At 38.3% G+C, this 22,110-nt stretch overlaps 1 protein-coding gene across 2 annotated transcripts in view; it reads left to right on the top strand.

The window, feature by feature from the left end:
• Positions 1–22,110, top strand: part of LOC306865754 (bone morphogenetic protein receptor type-1B-like) — a 102,931-nt gene that overhangs the window by 54,011 nt on the left and 26,810 nt on the right. The window contains exon 3 of one of the 2 annotated variants that reach the window (XM_079410524.1): positions 18,137–18,298. In XM_079410524.1, coding sequence (XP_079266650.1) covers positions 18,190–18,298 — 109 coding nt within the window. In that variant the 5' untranslated portion in view covers positions 18,137–18,189. Of the gene's footprint in view, positions 1–18,065; positions 18,299–22,110 lie in introns of both variants that reach the window. The other variant, XM_079410523.1, reaches the window with a different exon arrangement.

Genomic DNA, 22,110 nt, shown 5'->3' with positions numbered 1-22,110 from the left:
CATTAAAGTTAATATTAACATTTATTTTTTAGCAATCTTATGTGCTAATAATTTATTATTATTATTTTATATTTATATTTTGCTTTTTATTTTTTCAGTACATGCTTACAGTATTTATTTGAATATTTACTTATTAATATTATATTTCATAGTATTTTAGTATTAAATAAGTTTTTCTAATATTTCTCTTTTATTTTATTTCAGCTTTATTTTAGTTGTATAATTTAAATTTAAATACAGGCTCTTATTTATATAAAATGTTTTATATATATAAAATTAAAGTTAAAAAAATCTAACCAGCAGCAGTGACATCACTGTGATATTTGCATACTGACTCATGATTGGCCGTGTCTGCTGTGCAGCTATTAACTATTTAAACTGGTGTAGAAATGGTGCCATGTTTCTCAAACACGATAAAATATCTGATGCAAAGACTAAAATCCACAAACTTTCCACTGCTGCCTCGCAGACTCCAGAGGAGCGAGTTTGTGAATCTGTAATAAAATTAGTGTGTGTTCATGTTTTCTGGCCAGAGGTGTCAGACGCGGCTCTTTAGGGCCTGTGGTTTGAATCCACCCTCATATAAACGCTGTTTTTCTCCTTTTGCTGAATCAGGACATCTGCTCACAGAAGCTGATTTGATGTTTGCACACATGATGTGGAGTAAACTGTAGTAAAGTCACTGGCGTATTGCTTTTATAATATGTCAAACAGCAGCAATATGGTCAATTTGTTCTGTTAACAATCAAAAGTCACAATAGCTTCATCTGATCTGAATTTAGTCTCTCGTGGTGTGATGATTTGGCACACAAACATGAGTCTCATTAGTGTGCGAGGGAGAAACTTGTGCTGTTTTTGGCCTCTGTCTGCTGTTGCCTTGATGATGGAAAATCACTGCGTGTCTCCGTCAAAGGCTGAATCGTGTCCGTGTGTTTGTGTGTGAGGAGGCTGGATCGTCCACAGGTGTGCCAGATTTAACCTGTTTACTAGCAAACATCTGATCTTTTGAAAGCTCTTAGATCAGGATAAGATCATGACTAAAAAAGATTCGCTGACAACTAAATGTGTCCAAAACAGTATGTATGTTTTTCAGTATTATTAAAGGTGCTGGATGTTTATGTGTCAGGGCTGAGGCTGCAGGCTGTGCCTCAATATAAATATCTGGGAATACTTTCATTTAAAGACCAAGTTAAAAAGGTTTGTAAACTGGTTAAATTTAATCTCTATAATTTTAAGTTTATTAGAGATTACATTAGAGGCAGCTAAGATGTATATGTATTCTATGGTTATTATTTCTCACATGACTTACTGTATAATCACCTGGTCTCAGGCGAGTTCATTAACTCTAAAACCAGTCCTTTTACAAACGTACACTTAAAGTCTTCGATAAGAAATCGGTACATTATCATCATTGTCTAATACTGAAAGAAATATAATTTAAGTTGGGAAAACATGATTAATATGCAAACGTATGCTTGATGTATAAAATTACTTATGGTTTATCTTCTCCCAGATCAGTTAGTTCGTATTAGAACAACTGATTATCGCTCTACAAGAGGCGCATTAACAGGAGACTGTATCATACCACTTAGACAAAGTCATTTTAGTCAGTCTGCTTTTTCTGTCAAAGCTGCACGAGAATGGAATACTATTCCGACAGCTATAAGAGATCTACACACACTAACATAAGCGCACTACTGAGTGAAATCCAGAAACTCATGCAGTTATAACAGCTGCAGTCATAATCTACATCAATATGAGTCACACAGAGGGCCGTTTGGCATTTTACAGCCCCGGCGGTTGCCTGCTGAGACGTCACGTCTGCAGGATTCTCTTCAGTCTGAGCTAGTTAGTTAGTTAGTTAGTGCTTAGGTTTGAAACGGCATCTTTTGGATTACATCCTCAGGTATTTACCTGCTAATTCGCCACAAGCTTGTGTGTGTCAGAATGCAAACACAGCTGAGCAAAGCAGACTCAACACAGCCAGCACATCTGTGCCAGGCGTTATGAGCCGTGTTTGCTGTAGTACGGTGATTACATACTGTGATGCTCAAAATACAGTAAAAATAGTGAAATATTATTGCAATTTAAAACAGCTGTTTTCTGTGTTGATCTCTGTTAAACTGTAATTTATTTCTGTGATCTGCAGCTGTATTTTCAGCATCATTACTCCAGTCTTCAGTGTCACATGATCTTCAGAAATCATAATAATATACTGATTTACTGCTCAAGAAACATTTCTGATTATTATCAATGTTGGAAACAATCAATAGTTTTTGTGGAAACTGAGATGTATTTTATTTTTCAGGATTCACAGATTAATGGAAAGCATTTATTTGAAATCTTTTGTAACATTATAAATGTCTTTACTGTCAATTTTGATCAGTTTAATGCATCCTTGCTGATCAAAAATATAAATGCTTTAAAAAATATATATTTTACTGACCTCAAATTTTTGAACAGTAGTGTAATTATGCATCAAAAAGTCAAAGCACGAGTGTAAACAGTTTAATACTGAGATATTGTCATTTATAGGTTCCTTTAGCTGTTGTATGACTGTATAATCTCGTACTGGTATGATGCATGAAGATGTAAGATGTTCATAAAGCTTGCTTCCCCTGTCGTTGCGGTAACGAATCAATTGCCACGTTGTTTTTGTTTTCTAAACTTTCTCTAAACAGTTTATGGTTCTTGTTGAACCCCTCGCTGTGGCACATTGACATCAGCGCTTTATTTAACCTCTCTGGAAACCTCTTTCTCCGGAGTGAGAGGACTGATTATTCCTCTTTACCCAGCGTCCCCCGCATGATTCTTGCTGTGACGGTTTTTTAGTCTTCTTGAGATGTTTTGTTTTGCCTTACCCAGCATTCCCGGTGACTTCAAAGCCTCTGTGATTGTTTCATGCTCTGTGGCGGCTCATTGTGCCGGCTTTGCATATTCATGAGGATCGTCTTTCTCTCGCTCACCAATGGCTCACGGTTGGGATGCTGAGAGCTTGAAAGCAGGACACCATGAGACCTGGAGAAACTCTCAAGAAGCAGAACAATTAGATGTTCAGCGTCTGTTTTTAGTGAGTTAAGCTTAAATTCTTTAGAGTTTGGTTTTAGGCAAGACAGGCAAAAACATTGTGTTTTCATGCACTGGTCAGTTTAAAAATTTTGGGTTATTTGGCTTTTAGTAATGTTTTGTTTCAGACTAGTGGAAAGAAAACATCCAAAATACACTTTTGAGTATTTATATTATTGCACTTGATCTGTTTGCATCTGTAGATATGCTAATAGATATGCATCTTTAAAGGCCGTTTTCTCAAATGAGTTTGTTTCTTCACTTCAGCAGCACTGACTTAAACCAAAATTTCATTCCTTTCTATATTCTTAAGGTTTTTCTTGAGGGGTTTGTTCGCATATCATTCACCTGGTTTATAACATTATATTCCTAAAAACATGGTGAAAAATTGATTTTTCTCACTTTTGACAGTATTTTTACATAAAAAGAGATATCAAAAATTCCCTCTATAAAAACCTTTAATTCTAATATGTTGACATAATCAAACAAGAATGTTAAACCTAGCTTGATCTAAAATCCATATTAATTTTCTGAAAATGTGTGCAAATTAGTGCGTTTAATTAGATAATGCCTAGTTTGTACAAATACAAAAATATTTGTAGTTTTTATTACTGTGCATGTATTCAAGATTCAAGAGCTTTATTGTCATATGTACTAGTAAAATTAAATTCTTACTTTGTTTAATCCTCTCAAGAATGACAGGGTAGAAAAGGAACAAACATAACTTACAAGGACAATACAAAATACGAAGAAAAAAAATAGAATATATAGTAAAGTAAGAAAAAGAACCTGTATACTAGAAAACAACTGACAATAAAAAATAATTCACAATATACATTTAGTCATTTACATTTACATTTAGTCATTTGGCAGACGCTTTTATCCAAAGCGACTTACAATTGGGGAATACAAAAAGCGATTCATCTTGAAGAGGCAGTCAGACAGAGGAAGTGCTCGTAACACCAAGTCTCAGTCATTGTTCAAATAAGTACAAACTAGTAGGTGGAGAGAAAGATAGAGGGAAAGTTTTTTTTTTTTTTTTGAGTTTAGGATGAAGTCAAGTACTGCCGAAAGAGATGAGTTTTCAGTTGTTGCTTGAAGGTTGCCAGGGATCCGGCGTTCCGGATAGGGGTGGGAAGATTATTCCACCAGCCAGGAATGGTGAACGAGAATGTTCTGGAGAGTGATTTTGAGCCTCTCTGTGATGGTACCACAAGGCGTCGCTCACTAGCAGATCTCAAACTTCTGGAGGGGATGTAGGTTCGTAATAGTGAGTGGAAGTAGGAGGGTGCTGAGCCTGTGGTAGTTCTGTATGCAAGCATCAGTGTCTTGAACTGGATGCGAGCTGCCACTAGTAGCCAGTGCAAGGAGATGAAGAGAGATGTAACATGCACTCTTTTGGGCTCGTTGGTTATATCTATTACAGCAGAATTCCGGAAATGTTGGGACGTTTTTTAAATTTGAATAAAATTAAAACTAAAAGACTTTCAAATCATATGAGCCAATATTTTATTCACAATAGAACATAGAGAACATAAATGTTTAAACAGAGAAATTTGACACTTTCATCCACTAAATGAGCTCATTTCAAATTTGATGCCTGCTACAGGTATCAAGAAAGTTGGCACGGGGCAACAAAGGGCTGAAAATGCAAGAAAGTTTGAAAAGATTCAGCTGGGAGAACATCTAGCAACTAATTAAGTTAATTGATATCAGGTCTGTAACATGATTAGCTATGCAAGGGATGTCTTAGAAAGGCAGAGTCTCTCAGAAATGAAGATGGGCAGAGGCTCTCCAATCTGTGAAAGAGTGCATAAAAAGATTGTGGAATACTTTAAAAACAACGTTCCTCAATGTCAAATTGCAAAGGCTTTGCAAATCTCATCATCTACAGTGCTTAAAATGGACTGTTTCAAAGTGGAAAAGTGTTTTATGGTCAGACGAGTCCAAATTTGACATTCGTATTGGAAATCACGGACGCCATGTCCTCCGGGCTAAAGAGGAGGGAGACCTTCCAGCGTGTTATCAGCGTTCAGTTAAAAAGCCAGCGTCTCTGATGGTATGGGGGTGAATAAATGCATACAGTATGGGCAGCTTGCATGTTTTGGAAGGCACTATGAATTCTAAAAGCTATATAAAGATTTTAGAGCAACATATGCTCCCCTCCAGATGATGTGTTTTCAGCAGGACAATGCAACAACACATACTGCAGCTATTAGAACAGCATGGCTTAGTAGTAGAAGAGTTCAGGTGCTGAATTGACCTGCCGTCCAGATCTTTCACCTATAGAGAACATTTGGTTCATCATTAAATGAAAAATACGTCAAAGACAACCACAAACTCTTCAGCATCTGGAGACCTATATCAGGCAAGAATGGGACCAAATTCCAACTCCAGAAACTCTTAACCTCGATGCCCAGATGTCTTCAAACTGTTTTTAAAAGAAGAGGAGATGCTACACCATGGTAAATATGCCCCCGTCCCAACTATTTTGAGACCTGTAGCAGGCATCAAATTTGAAATGAGCTCATTCTGTGCATAAAATTGTCATTTCTGTTTAAACATTTGTTATCTATGTTCTATTGTGAATAAAATATTGGCTCATGTGATTTGAATTGCTTTTAGTTTTCATTTTATTCAAATTTAAAAAACGTACCAACATTTCTGGAATTTGGGTTGTAGTTTTTTTCTGGTGATTAGTTTAAACCTCTAACATGCACAGATGAACATGTCAGGATACAGGATAATCAAATGTTTGTAATGATGTGTGTGAGATGCCATGGAGAGATCGCTGTTGTAAGTGCCGTTCAGGAGGTGTTGAGAGCTGAAGGAGGGTCCGGAGATGCCGATGGTCTGATGGCATCGGGTGCCACGATCCGATTGGGTTTCCCTCCTGCGTGCAGCTGTTGGCTCATAGGAAGTGGAATGTCTTTCCCAGATTCCGTGACCGAACTTTCAACAACCACTCAAGACGGAGAGAAAAAAGCGCGGGAGAAAATCCCCTGTTGAAATTTCACAGTGGCAGGGGTCAGAGTCGCTATCAGGCAGAACATCGCTCACAGATCGCATTCCGTCAGCCGCTATTGTAATTCAAGAGTCCGTGCCATCGCGACTGCTTGCGTCCGCGTCCTTTGTTCCTCACTTGAGTCGTGAATCTTGCGGTTGTCTCACAGATTTTCCAGCTGCATGTGAGTAACAGAGTCGTCTGGCCGTCAATCCACACAGACTCTGAACCTCTTGCCTTTTCTCATGTCTGTGAGGGAACGCTAACTGCAGCTTTTGTGTGTTTTGCCCAAGGGTTTGTTGGTTAATTATAGTTCCAACAATAATAAAACCATTTAAATGGATCGTTCACCCAAAAATAATGATTTACCTTCACGCCATTCCAAATCTGTATGACTCTCTGTATGTTGTAAAGCACAAAAGGAGACATTTAGCAGAATTTTCACGCTATTTTATTTCAAGCAGTGAAAGCAGACCAAACACAAGGCATCTTAGAAACAATCCATACAACTTGTGTGCTTTATTTCAAGTCTTCTAACGCATATGAAGCCATTTGCTTTTTTACTACATTTGACTTCAGAAGACTGAGAATACATCTGTAATGCCTTTGCATGTATGTACATTACCATTCAAAAAGTTTTTTTGACAGAAATTACTTTTTATACTGCACAGATGCATTAAATTGATCAAAGGTGACAGTAAAGACATTTATAATGTTACAAAACATTTCTATTTCAAATACATGGTGTTCTTTTGAACTTTCTGTTCAGCTGTGAATCCTGAAAAATAAAATGTATCCCGGTTTCCACAAAAATATGCAGCAGCACAACGGTTTTCAACATTGAGCAGCAAAACAACATATTAGAATGATTTCTGAAGATCATGTGACACTGAAGGCTGGAGTAATGATGCTGAAAATACAGCTGCAGATCACAGAAATAAATTACATTTTATTGTATATTCACATAGAATATAGATATTTTAAATGGCAATAATATTTCACAATTTGTACTATATTTTTGATCAAATAAATTCAGTCTTGGTGAGCAACAGAGACGTCTTTCAGAAATCTTAAAAAAAAAAAAATTACTGACCCCAAACATAGTGTCAGAAACAGCCACCCCTATATAGATTTTAAGAATATTTCATTATTCTTTGTGTATTTTTGATCAAATAAATTCAGCCTTGGTGAGCAAACTTTGCAGAAATATTAAAATATTTTACCAACCACAAATTTTGAACAGTAATGTACATTTGCACTTATTCAAGGGCATTTGCACTTATTCTTCCAAAGGAACTTACTGTACAATTGAGGAACAACAAAAGCAGTACAGGCTAGAAAAAGAGGTGAAATCTTTATAAACAAAGCGAATTTTGATACTTTTATTGTGCTTTTTGTAATTTTTGGTGCTCAACAGCATTTCACTGAATGGAAAAGAAACCGTTTTTCCTTTCAGGTTCCAAAGAAGTAAAAGTCAAGGTTTGAAATGACATGAGGGAGAGGAAAGCAATGACAGAACTTACATTTTTGAGGGAAAGTTGTATTTTAGATTGTTATTCACCTGAAAGACTTGTTTTCAAAAGTGCAAAACCTTTGATATTTATTCGTCATTTTTGGAGCTTGAATGGTGACAAGATTGTTTCTCTTTCTGAGTTCTTGGTCAGGTCTTGTGTGTTTCTTGCTTCGCTCTTCTCTGCAGTGTTTTTTGCCATCAGAAAGAAATTATCCTCCGCAGTGATTCATATTTCTGGCGGTGGAATCAGAGCGTGCAGCCCCTTGCATTCCCCCGGACGGCCCATTTTTTAGCAGTGGGCGTCATGCTGGGCATTTGATGGAGCTCACGGCCAGTGTGTGAGCGGGCCTGACCTACTCACAGCTTCCCGAGAGCTCACCCCGATCGTATGTAATCACAGCAAACGAGCGCTGACAGTGCCGATGCCGCAGTCACATCACTGCCGCCCCACTGAACTCCCTGCAGCCCACACTGTTGTTCCTGCTCTCACTTTCCCTTTGTTTTTAGCCCATCCACAAACATCCATTCACACACAAACACACACACACAAACTCCACCTTCACAGCACCATGGCTGTGAGGTAATTGATCTCTGAGTGAGTTGAGATTAGGGTTACACTCATCAGTGTAGGAATAACACTAACACTAAATAAAATATGTATTAGTTTTATGGCATATTTATGTTTACTGAAAGAAATCAGAATGTTGCCTTGCAGTTGTTAAGGTGTTCTTAACAGTGTTTTTGACATGTTATTTGGTTGCTAGGGTTTCATTGGTGGTTGCTAAGGGCATTATACAGTTTTCTGAGTAGAGATTGAATTAAATTTTATTACCGATATCAACACTGATTATTTGAATATTGTCTTAAAGTGTAAATTTAATTATCATTTTTTAAATGATTGTTTTATTTATACTATTTGGCACAATGATAAAGATTAATATTAATATTAATTAATTAACATGAATTGATTACACCAATACATGCTATGTGTTTTAGTATATATATATATATATGTGTGTGTGTGTGTGTGTGTGTGTATGTGTATATATATATATATACTGTATGTATATATAATATATAATGTATATATAAAATAACAATATAGTACTACTTCTACTACTACTACTAATAATAATAATAATAAATATTAGTAGTAGTGGTAATATTTAAATGGTTAAAATATTGTTTATTATTATTATTATTATATCTATTATTATGTATTTTATTTTCAGAATCAGATTCAGAATTAGCTTCATTGCCAGGTTTGTTTGCACATATGAGGAATTTGTTTTAGTGACAGTAGCTCCACAGTGCGACAGAATGACAGCGACAGGACAGGACACAAATAATAATAATAATTAAAAAAATAAAATATAATAATAATAATGTACAAATATACAAAATGGACAATATGAAAAATAGCACAAACACAATATACAAAATAGACAATTCAGTATGTACAGGTACAGTGGTGTGAAAAAGTGTTGGCCCCCTTCCTGATTTTAAATTTTTTTGCACGTTTGTCACACTTTAATGTTTCAGATCATAATACAAATTTAAATATTAATCGGATATAACACAAGTAAACACAACATGCAGTTTTTGAATGAAGTTTTTTATTATGAAGGGAAAACAAAATCCAAACCTGCATGGCCCTGTGTGAAAAAGTGCTTGCCCCTAAACCTAATAACTGGTTGGGCCACCCTTAGCAGCAACAACTGCAATCAAGCGTTTGCGATAACTTGCAATGAGTCTGTTACAGCGCTGTGGAGGGGTTTTGGCCCACTCATCTTGGCAGAATTGTTGTAATTCAGCCTCATTGGAGGGTTTTCGAGCATGAACCGTCTTTTTAAGGTCATGCCACAGCATCTCAATAGGATTCAGGTCAGGACTTTGACTAGGCCACTCCAAAGTCTTCATTTTGTTTTTCTTCAGCCATTCAGAGGTGGATTTGCTGGTGTGTTTTGGATCATTGTCCTGCTGCAGAACACAAGTTCTCTTCAGCTTGAGGTCACGAACAGATGGCGGGACATTGTCCTTCAGGATTTTTTGGTAGACAGCTGAATTCATGGTTCCATTTATCACAGCAAGTCTTCCAGGTCCTGAAGCAGCAAAACAGCCCCAGACCATCACACTACCACCACCATATTTTACTGTTGCTATGATGTTCTTTTTCTGAAATGCTGTGTTACTTTTACGCCAGATGTAATGGGACACACACCTTCCAAAAGGTTCAACTTTTGTCTCGTCGGTCTACAGAGTATTTTCCCAAAAGTCTTAGGGATCATAAAGATGTTTTCTGGCAAAACTGAGACGAGCCTTTATGTTCTTTTTGCTCAGCAGCGGTTTTCGTCTTGGAACTCTGCCATGCAGGCCATTTTTGCCCAGTCTCTTTCTTATGCAGTTTTTGGGGAAGTCGTGGCCTAATGGTTAGAGAGTTGGACTCGTAAAGTTGCGGGTTCGAGTCTCGGGCCGGCAGGGATTGTAGGTGGGGGGAGTGAATGTCCAGCGCTCTCTCCACCCTCAATACCACGACTGAGGTGCCCTTGAGCAAGGCACCGAACCCCCAACTGCTCCCCGGGCGCCGCAGCATAAATGGCTGCCCACTGCTCCGGGTGTGTGTTCACGGTGTGTGTGTCTTCATTGCAGCGTGTGTGCACGTTGGATGGGTTAAATGCAGAGCACGAATTCCGAGTATGGGTCACCATACTTGGCTGTATGTCACTTCACTTCACTTATGGTGGAGTCATGAACACTGACCATGAAGACAGAACTATAGCCGCTGCATTTTGGACTATCTATAGCTTGTTTATTGAAGATGCAGGACAACCAGTTAGCAGTGCATTACAATAGTCCAGTCTAGAGGTCATGAATGCATGAACTAGCTTTTCTGCATCAGAAACAGGTAGCATGTTTCGAAGCTTGGCAATGTTTCTAAGATGGAAGAATGCTGTTTTTGTAACATGGGAAATATGATTTTCAAAGGACAAGTTGCTGTCTAATATAACACCCAGATTTTTTACTTTAGAGGACGTAACAGTACATCCGTCTAGTTGCAAATTGTAATCCAAGAGATTCTGTGTACTGTTTTTTGGTCCAATAAGTAATATCTCTGTCTTATCTAAATTTAATAGGAGGAAATTATTGGTCATCCAATCTTTTTCATTTTTTACACAATCTATTAGCATAGATAGTTCAGAAGTTTCATCTGGTCTTGTTGAGATATATAGTTGTGTATCAACTAAATACAGTACAGTTCTTGAAGAGTGGGGAGGGTTGTACCAGTGATTCGCTCAGCAGTCCGGACTAGTCTCCGTAGTCTTCTGAGGTCAGATTTGGTAGCTGAGCTGAACCAGACAGTAATGAAGTGCAGAGGACGGATTCAATGATGGCAGAGTAGAACTGTTTCAGCAGCTCCTGTGGCAGGTTGAACTTCCTCAGCTGGTGAAGGAAGTACAACCTCTGCTGGGCCTTTTTCACAATAGAGTCAATGTGAATGTCCCATTTCAGGTCCTGAGAGAATGGTGTTGCCCAGGAATCTGATTGACTCCACTGCAGTCACAGTGCTGTTCATGATGGTGAGTGGGGGGAGTGCAGGGGGGTTTCTCCTGAAGTCCACGGTCATCTCCACTGTTTTGAGCGTGTTGAGCTCCAGGTTGTTAAGACTGCACCAGACAGACGGTTCCTTAACCTCCTGTCTGTAAGCAGACTCGTCACCATCCTGAATGAGGACGATCAGTGTGGTGTCATCTGCAAAATTCAGGAGCTTCACAGAGGGGTCTTTAGATGTGCAGTCATTTGTGTAGAGAGAAAAGAGCTGTGGGGAGAAAACGCAGCCCTGAGGAGCTCCAGTGCTGATCGTACGGGTGCTGGATGTGTATTTTCCCAGCCTCACTAGCTGCTGCCTGTTTGTCAGCAAGCTGTTGATCCACTGACAGACGAAGGTGGGGATGGAGAGCTGAGTTAGTTTGGGCAGGAGGAGGTTTGGAATGATAGTGTTAAAGGCCAAGCTGAAGTCCACAAACAGGATCCTCACATAAGTCCCTGGTCTGTCCAGATGTTGCAGTGTGTAATGCAGTCCCATGTTGACTGCATCATCCACAGATCTGTTTGCTCTGTAGGCAAACTGCAGGGGGTCCAGTGATGTCCTTCAGATAAGCCAAAACCAGTTTTTCAAATTACTTCATGACCACAGATGTTACAGCCACAGGTCTGTAGTCGTTAAGTCCTGTTGTCTTGGGTTTCTTTGGGACGGGAATGATGTTGGAGCTTTTGAAGCATGAAGGGACTTCACACATCTCCAGTGATCTGTTGAAGATCTGTGTGAAGATGGGGGCCAGCTGGTCTTCTGGATTTCAGACTGGCTGGTGTCACACCGTCTGGGCCTGGTGCCTTCCTTCTCTTGTTCTTTTTGAAGACCTGGCGCACGTCATCTTCTCTTATCTGCAGTTCAGGTGTGGGGGAGAGGGGGTTGCAGGAGGTGTGAATGGTGTTTTTTCAAACCTGCAGTAGAACTCATTGAGATCGTCTGCCAGTTGTTGATTCTCCACAGTGCTGGGGGATGGTGTCTTGTAATTGGTGATGTCTTTCAGACCTTTCCACACTGAAGCCGTGTCTGATGGAGTTGTCTGAGTTTTGCAGTGAACCATGGTTTGTCGTTGTTATAAGTTAGATGAGTACTGGTAGGAATTCACATATCCTCACAGAAACTGATATAAGATGTTACAGTCTCTATGAGCTCGTCCAGATCAGTGGCAGCAGCTTCAAAAACAGTCCAATCAGTGAGAGAGAAACAGGCTTGTAAAACCTGCTCTGTCTCATTAGTCCATCTTTTAACAGATCTTAATATAGGTTAAGCTGACTTCAGTTTCTGCCTGTAGGTCAGAATAAGATGAAACAAACAGTGATCAGAGAGTCCTAAAGCTGCCCGTGGGACAGAGTGATATGCATCCTTTATCGTTGTGTAACAGTGATCCAATATATTACTGTCTCTGGTTGGACATGTAACATGCTGTCTATATTTTGGCAGTTCACGGGAGAGATTTGCTTTATTAAAGTCCCCGAGAATGATTAAAACAGAGTCCGGGTGTTGTTGTTCTGTGTCTGTGATCTGATCAGCGAGTTTCTGTAAAGCTGCGCTTGCGGTGGAATGTAGACACACGAGAATGAACGAGCAGAACTCCCGCGGCAAGCAGAAAGGTTTACAGTTAATGAAAAGCGTTTTTGTTGTTTTATTCTTTTTAATATAACATAACGACATAATAACATAATTATAACATAACATAAATAACTATAAATATAGTAAAAATGTTAATAGTAAAGGTGATACTAATAATTATATTAATTATTATACTTTTTGGTACATTTATAATTAAATAAACATTAGATTACTACAATAGAACATGCTATGTGTTCAACAACAACAACACCAACACATTAATAATAATAATAATAATGCTGACAAACCAAGACCATTTTGATGAAGTGAAATATTTCCAAAAGAAAATTTGGACCAAAATTTTACCATTTATCTGTAGACACAATACACAATATTAAGGAACCAGTAACTGTTTGAGTAGAAAAGTGAATATTAGTAAAATAAAATATTCAGTATTCATCTTTAGTGCTCAGCATCTCGTATAAAAAGAGTCTCTGTGATCTTCTAGTCTCTAGATGTGAGATTTTTTTTCTCTTGTTTTCTGGTCCAGCGGGTGCGTCTGATCACTTTCTTCAACAGTCTGATCTGCTGAACATGTGAAGTTCCTCTAACATTCATTCTGCTCATTTCTCATGTGAATCTCTGTTACCCCTTTTCCACCAAGCCAGTTCCAGTGCTGGTTCGGAGCCAGAGCCTAGTTTCAAACCGGTTCTTTGTTTTTCGACACCCAAAGCACCAGCTCCGAACCAGGAAAAGCAGTTCGTAAGTAGCAACAAAACATTGCTGGGCTAGAAGAAAGAACCGCTTGCGTCAGGAGCTGGGGGCGGGGTTACCGTGACCATCAAGACGAACAGAAACTTGGACCGCCATATTTGAAATAGCAGCTAAACGCTAACATGTTTGATTCGCCGTGTTTGGATGCCGATGTAGGTTCGCAAAGCCATGAACATCAATAGCAACGCAACGTCCGCAATTGCTGATAGTTTGTTTAGGCTTGTCCGGGATAGATCGGCGCTGCGTGGACCGTTCGATGCGAGGCATATCGGGGTGCTGCAGGAGCGACTGGAAAGCAGACGGCTCTTTATGCTTCAGGATCGCTCTCGCGGTGCTTTAGTGTGTTGTGTGCCGATCGATCGATCTGCGTGGTGCTGATGCACCTCAAACAAGCCTGTTGTGCCGCGCTAGTGAACCGAAACATGAAACGTATTCAGTGACATAAGACCTGGCTCTGTATTGGCTCTCTAGCCTGTGGAAAAGCAACCGGTTCTTAAAGGGTTCGCCAGTCGAACCAACTAAGAACCGGCTATAGCACTGGCTCTGAACTAGCACCTGGAACTGCTTTGGTGGAAAAGGGGTATATGCTCTTGATGTAATCCCAGTAATGGCACAAACTCTTAATCGGCTTAAATTGTATGTGTCTGTGAGTGTTTGGGTGAGATTAGGGCCAGAGGGGGCGTGTCGTGGCCCGAGGTTAGTCCCGCCGTCACCTGACGTGTGAATGGCTTTTGTCACGTGCTCTTTCTGCTCTTGTGTGTTTTCTAGGGCTGTAACGTCCCAGTCGATTAGTCGATTAATTGGTCGATACGGTCTGGTTCGACCAAAAATCTGATTGGTCGATTTTTTGCCGCGCTCATTTCATCAGTTTGGCCGCGCTCATTTCATCAGGTGGAAAGCACTAATTGCTAATGGGGGTATTTTCAGAGCACCCCTGTTTCACAGGTAACAGTCTGTTTTCAGAACACCCCCATTGTTTTCACTTTTTTTGGATTAGCCCAACCCACTGGAGAAGAGAGACAGATAAGTAGGCTTTAGAAGGTTTGATGCTGAATATTATTTATTTAATAATAAGCTAGTGTCAATAAAACAAGAAGCTGTCTCCTTCCAAAGAACCAGTGCTAATTTCGTTAACGAAGAGGACGATGAAAAATATTCGTTAACGAACCTTTTTTCTGTGACTAAGACGAGAAGTTGACGAGATAAAATTAATATCTGATGATAAAAACTATGACGAAATGTATGCGCGTCTTCGTTAACGAGACGAGACGGGACTAAAATGTTATTTGAGGACTACCGGACATTCAAAATACATAGGCTAAGTTGACTGTCTTGTCTTTTAAAATGTGCGTCCCTGTCACTGGATCGCAATCAGACGAGGGGCGTTTGTATATCTAGTCACAGTATGGCAGCCGCAGTGGGCGGATACGCTACCAAAACGCAAACTAGCGATCTGAAACAATGGCCTCAGCAACTGAATGGTTATAGGGATAGGGTGACCAGACATCCCGTTTTTCCCAGGAGTCACAATTCGTTGTTGATTAACTTAAAGTTAGTGAAGGCGCGATAGGCGGAATCACTCTGATAGAAGTGCTCCACTTTCTCAGTTCTCACACAGCGCGCGATCAGTTCTCAGTTCTCACAATATTGCGCAATTGCGCTGTGCCCACTGTTTGTGTTAGTTTTGAGCCTAAGATGCTTTATTTTTCAGTTATGCACTTTATTTGGTTTCTGCTCTTGTTTGTTTAATAAATATTATTTTTTTTATTAAAGTGGACGCGCCTTTTGTGTTTATTAAGAGTAAAAGCTTTAAGTCTATTCGTGTCTCAGCCGCGAAGCTGAGCTCTTATCTTCAGCCTCGCTCTGTGCGAGCTGCGCAGAGCGGCTGAAATGATAGTGTCTGACAGTTATACTTATAACATATGACAAAAATAATTTTCTAAATTATGTTGCACATTCCTCAAAAGTTCTTGTGATATCACTAGTTGACAACATAGTACTGTTTTCAGAAATCACAGGCTATGATATTGCGCAGGTGCACGTGATGCACCGCTGTCAGAGACGACAGACTCGTGTGTCAGACTCATTTCAGTGCAAAATAATTAGGTCAAAAACGATTTAATATACTCCAAATAGCCTATTAGTTTTTTATGTTTATTTATAATTAATTTAGGCAGACAACAAGGCTACCAAGTACTGAGCACAGTGTGTATCTAATTAATGTAACGTACGTTTTTTTTTTCTCCACAACGTCATTTTTAGTCGATTTTTAGTCGAAAGTTTCAGGACTTCAGTCGACCAAGATTTTCTTTGGTTGATTACAGCCCTAGTGTTTTCACTGCTGCTTTGTGTTCTTTATCCCACCCATAATTGAGCTGTCAATCAGCCTCTGGCACCCTACAGGGGAAAGGAGGAAATGCTTAACCGACCCGGCAGGAACTAGTTCTTACAGCACTTTGAGTGAGAATACATGGTGTGTAATTTGCTTTCATGTTTTCGATGTCAAACTACATGGAGATTTTTTTCCCCCCATAAACTATTGTTATTTTTAGTTGCAGTTTAAAATGTTGTTAAACATAAGTAAATGATCACTAGTATTAGAGCTCATAATGATGCAATCAAACCTCTAAGTATTAGTAGTAAGTTAAAAATGTATTAAAAATCTAAATGCCAGAAACCTACACAATACATACTGCATAGAAACATGATGAAAAAAAAAATTAAACACTGGTTTACACGCTTAAAAGTAATTCAGAACACCGTAGCAACTGCATCGCAACATATTATCATCAGGTGCATCCTAAAACTCGTGCTCATGCACTATTCTTTTGAGTAGTGTGCTCACATTGAAAATTCAGAAAAGGAAAAAAATGCTCTTTAAATGCCCAGATGATGCACTTAAATAAGGAACAAATAAGTGTGGAGTGTTGAACACATCATGCACAAAATACATTATAACAAAATAATCTTATACATTACATGGATGAGTACACAGTAACACCCTAGCAACACCCCAGCAATCACAACACCCGGTTTTTCATGTGCAATCACGTTTGTTTATGAAATAATAGAGTTTAGTTAAACAATCCAATTTAAGCTGCTATAGTTGGTTTGTATTTGTTACCGGTTTAGCAGTTTGTTGGTTAGCAACACCCTGGCAAACACCCATAACACCCTATCATTAATGTGCTGAATTTTGCACAAGGAAGGACCACTCACATTTTCTTTATGACATGAAAGAGTCTAGTTAAATTAATTTGGTGATTTTTGCATGACAAACACCGCTCACATTTACTTCATGATATAAAATAGACAAGTTAAATCAGTCCAAACTAATTTAGTTTTTTATTGTTGGTTTGTATTTGTTGTTGGTTTGTTAAAAGAAAAGATGGAATCACTCGCTGCTCTTGATTAAACTACTGTTTATTTTCATCTTTATTCTTGTTTTAATAACAAAGATAAAATAAAAAATTAATTAATTAATAATTTAGTAATTATTATTAATAAAAGAATTAGAGGAAAATATTCAACGCTGCTTGGTGATTTCGCTTTGTAATCTTAAGAAAACTTTAACTCGATTTTTCTCTAAATCAACTCTGCTGACTATCGCCTTCAAACGCTGTAGCGATTCCAACAAGTCTTATATCATTTTGAAGGCAATAAAAACAATAAAAATTACAAATTTTAGAAAATTTGCTCATTCCGACTCATTTTACCAGCAAGGGTTGTAACATTTCGTCACACGTTTAAGGTATTCGGCCAATCACAATGCACTGGATAGCTGACCAATCAGAGCACAGCGTGCTTTTCAGAACAATGAGCTTTGTAAAAGTCGACGCGTCTCAGAAAGGCAGGGCAGAGAGAAGCAACAATAATGTACAGTATGTGGAAAATAATGTATTTTTTTAACCTTGAACCGCGTAAACACATTACACCAAATACACAAAATAATGTTCTTTTTAGCATCGTCATATGTGACCCTGGAGCACTAAAGCAGTCATCAGTAACACAGGTATATTTGTAGCAATAGCCAACAATACGTTATATGGCTCAAAATTATACATTTTTCTTTTAAAAAATCATTAGCATTTTTGTATCTTTATTTTGTAAATTTCCTACCGTAAATATATCAAAACTAGATTTTTGATTAGTAATATGCATTGCTAAGAATTTTTTTGCACCCTCAGATTCCAGTTTTTCAAATAGTTGTATTTCAGCCAGATTGTCCTATCCTAACAAACCATACATCAATGTATGGTTTAAAGCTTATTTATTCAGCTTTTAGATGATGTAAAAATTGACCCTTATGACTGGTTTTGTGGTCCAGGGTCACATATGACCCCTTTAAAGCACTGGTGTTGGTTTGTCAGGGCGGCCGCTGTGGTCACGTGACTCTGAGCTTACAGACGGCCCACCGAGCGCTGGAGGCTGTTTTTAGGGGCCCCTGGCCTCCTTTTAGCGGACGGCCCTCCCCTGTGCGTGAGGAGGGTCCGCTGGGGTCCTGGCTGAGCCACAAAGATCAACTGCTGCTTTTATTGTCTCTCCACAAGGTGTCCGGAGCGGAGGGGCCGTCCTAATCGCAGGGAGAGAGTAACACCCTCTTTCTCTCTGTCCGTCGCAGGCCAGGCCGTCAGTGTGGAGTAACTGTGGAGCGAGCGGCGTGTGTGTGTTTCCATGCCCTGGTTCCATGCTCGAGTCTCAGGGATGGAGCAACAGGTTTGGACCCGCTGGACATCGCTACTGTTTCTGCTGGGTTTGCTGTGGCTGCTCTCGTCCGTTCAGGGTGAGTATCAGCGTTTACTGCCATCTCCATCTGCATGTTCGGCTCTGATGGTAGCATTTAACTGGTGTCTGTTTGTGTCTGACCCCCCGATGCTGTACGTCATGTTTCATGTTTAGAGTTTTTGTCGGATGGGTGCCAGAAATGCAGTGCTGCATTTGCCAAATATGCACTGGGGAGAACTATAAAATGCATTCCGTTTAAAATATGCATGGGTCGTTGACGCACAACCTGACCCTGGAGTTTGTTTTCAATCAACACCAAGATTTTAGATTGACATGTACATACGTTTTGGTATTTTAGGGAGCTGGAAAGTTTCTAATCACCTGTTAAATGAAGCTGCAGTGACAAATGAACTTAAAAGAATTCATGTTAAGAATTGCCATCATTAATATGATGAATTGCATGAAAAAGAATCGGAAAAATGCTGTTTTAAGTAAGAGTTTTAGGGAAACTGTATTGTGGATGATTTTGGTCTTCATTAACTTTTATTAAAATTATAAGATGACTTTCAGAGTCCATTTCAGCTCATATTTAATATATGCATAGGTAGTTGATGCAAAATGTTTCTAAAGAGTTTTTTTTTTTACCAAAATGAAGATTTTAGGTTAAAATGTATATGCACGTGTAAAGAAAAGTGTGTTTAAGGTCACTGGAAAGTTTCTGATCACCTGTTAAATGCTGCTGCAGTGACAAATGAACTTAAAACAATTAATAACATTAATATGATGAATTATCATGAATGCGAATCAGAAAAATGTTGATTTAGGTAATAGTTTTAGGGAGTTTGTCACACTCAAGTAAAGTCAATTTCATGTATTGTGGATGATTCATGATAAGAAGACATTTTGGTCTTCATAAACTTTTTTATTACAATTTTGAGATGACTTTCAGAGTCCATTTCAGCTCATATTAATATATGCATGGGTAAATGATGCAAAATGTGTCCATGGAGTTATTTATTTATTTTTTACAAATGCTGAGATTTTAGGGTAAAATGTACATGCATGTTTGTCTGGAACCTAAAATTTTCTGTTAAAATTTCCTTCAGTGACAAATTATCTATTAAAAGTGGTCCGTCAAATAATGTCATCATGAATCATGAATAATAATTATAAAATGCTGTTTTAGGTCATAGATTTAGGGATTTTGTCACACTGCAAAACATCAACTTAATGTTGAATCTTGAGCGTTTTTGTCTTCATAAACTTTTATTAAAATGTAAATATGACTTTCAGAGTCCATTTCAGCTCATATTTAATATGCATGGGTATTTTCTGAAAAATGTGTCCATGGAGTTTATTTATTAATCAGCACCAAAATTTTGCTTGTACATGCATGTGTGTGTTTTAGGCCTGATCACCTGATAAATGCTCCGTTAGTGACAAATCAAACAAATAATTGCTGTCATTGCTCTTTTGTATTGTATTGTATCAATACAATATTTTTGTTTTGTATTGTATCATTGCTCTCTTGTTGATTTTGATTGCATCCATTGTCATCTTTTATAAGTGGCTTTGGATAAAAGCGTCTCCTAAATGTAAGTTTATTTCATTTTGTTATATAGCACATTTCTACTGCTTCAAGAGCAGCCCAAAGTGCTGTACAATGCATTCAAGAAAACCAAACACAGACAATAACAAATACAACATCTTAAAATAGGAAACATATATGTGACCCTGGAGCACAAAAGCAGTCTTAAGTCGCTGGGGTATATTTGTAGCAATAGCCAAAAATACATTGTATGGGTCAAAATGATAAATTTTTCTTTTATGCCAAAAATCATTAGGATATTAAATAAAGATCATGTTCCATGAAGATATTTAGTACAGTTCTTACCATAAATATATCAAAACTTAATTTTTGATTAGTAATATGCATTGATAAGAACTTCATTTGAACAACTTTAAAGGAGATTTTCTCAATATTTAAATTCTTTTGCACCCTCAGATTCCAGATTTTCTGATAGACATCTCGGCCAATTATTGTCCTATCATAACAAACCATACATCAGTGAAAAGCTCATTTATTCAGCTCTCAGATGATGTATAAATCTCAATTTTGAAAAATTGACCCTTATGACTGGTTTTGTGGTTCAGGGTCACATATTATGTCTCCCCTAAATCAGTCTCAAATGCCATAATATAAAAGTGCTTCTTCAAAGCTGTTTTAAAAGCGAAGATGTAAATGTCCATTAAAATGATGAATAATTATAAAATGCTGTTTTATCTAATAGTTTAGTCTCGTTGCAAGACATGTCACTTGATGTAGAATATACTAGATCTAATTCTACTAGAATGCTTTTCCAGTGCATGTGTTTAAATCATTGTGGTGTAAAATTGATTACGGAGAGGCTGGTTGTGTACGAAGTGGAAAAACCTGCATGCAGCAGAGTCTGACGTCTGTGTGTCGCCGCTGCTGGGTTTTTGCTGGTCGCTGAGGCATTTGGCGAAGTCTTGGAGAGGGATCTACTGTCAGACACTTGTTAAACACGCAGGCTGTAAAATCAATTCCACTCTCTCAGCCCACACACACACACACACAGATGAACAAACACCCGCACATGCGCTCGCCCTCACCTAAAATAATTGAAACCCCTGTGTGTCACATTGAGGGTCAGAAATATCCCGCAGCTGGTGCACGTTCACATGGTTTTACTGCTTCAGCTGCCATTCAGCGTGATGTTAGTGATGAACTCCAAGAGTCAGATGTGTTCAGGAAGCTTCGTGTGTGTTGATCGTTGTGCATTTGTCTGTATTGATGATGAATTTCTTACGTTTATATTGCATTTTAGCAGTTGCATAGAGCCAGCAATATTTGTAATACCAGGTTTATTTGATAACATTTCAGTCAACATTTTCATTCTGGTTTTATCATTACAGTTTTGCTCACACACATTTTCAAAACTCTGCCTCTTTTTATCAAAACTTTACACACAACAAATCCAACAAACCTCTTCTTATATTTTAGATCAATTAATTCACTTTCCAATCAATCCCACATCAATCAAACCTACAGTTCCGCTCAGAAAGGTCAGGTTGTTGAAGTTTTGTTCTGCTTTGTGTTTTTGTGCATGCATTTTCACCTGCACCTTCTGCTGCTCTTCAGATGTGCTTTAGGTGTTTCTCCAGGGAATTTTTCACATTTCTGTTTCTAAACAGCTCAGTGTAAGTGGTACATGATTCAGCCGTTGTTGTGGCTCACGTCTCTGTTTAAGAGTCATCTGCGGTTGTGCATTCCTGAGCGTTTCTGTGAATCGTGTGGAGAAACAGCGATGGTGTTTAAAGTATCTCATGCTCGGAGGAGTGATAAGAGGGAGAACTGGTGCTTTCAGTGTTTTATGGCACCGTCAAGGTCAGCGTGGAGATAAACAGACTCCAACACATCTGCGCTTATGAGGGACCTTCATCTCATCGGCTCTTCCTTGAGAAGACCGATAACTGTGTGAGTGTGTTACAGTTGTTTACCATCTCATCTTGATGATTATACCAGTCAAAACCAGTTTTACTAAGGCCAACCTTTATTCATGCTCAATATTTATTGTGCATGATTCATAATTAGAAGACATTTTTGTCTTAAATGTAAAATAAAAAAAAAAATGACTTTCAGAGTCCATTTCAGCTCATATTTAAAATATGCATGAAAATTTTTTTAAAGTTTTTTTTAACCAAAACCAAGATTCAAAGTAAAAATGTTCATGCACGTGTAAGGAAAAGCGTGTTTTAGTTCTCTGGAAAGTTTCTAATCACCCTTTAAATGCTCCTTCAGTGACAAATGAACTTTTATAAGTGCAAATAAGTAGTCTGTCAATTAAT

The sequence above is a fragment of the Barbus barbus genome (assembly GCF_936440315.1).
Source record: "Barbus barbus genome assembly, chromosome: 47".
NCBI classification, from domain to species: Eukaryota; Metazoa; Chordata; class Actinopteri; order Cypriniformes; family Cyprinidae; genus Barbus; species Barbus barbus.
This window is presented reverse-complemented; position numbering and strand designations above follow the sequence as displayed.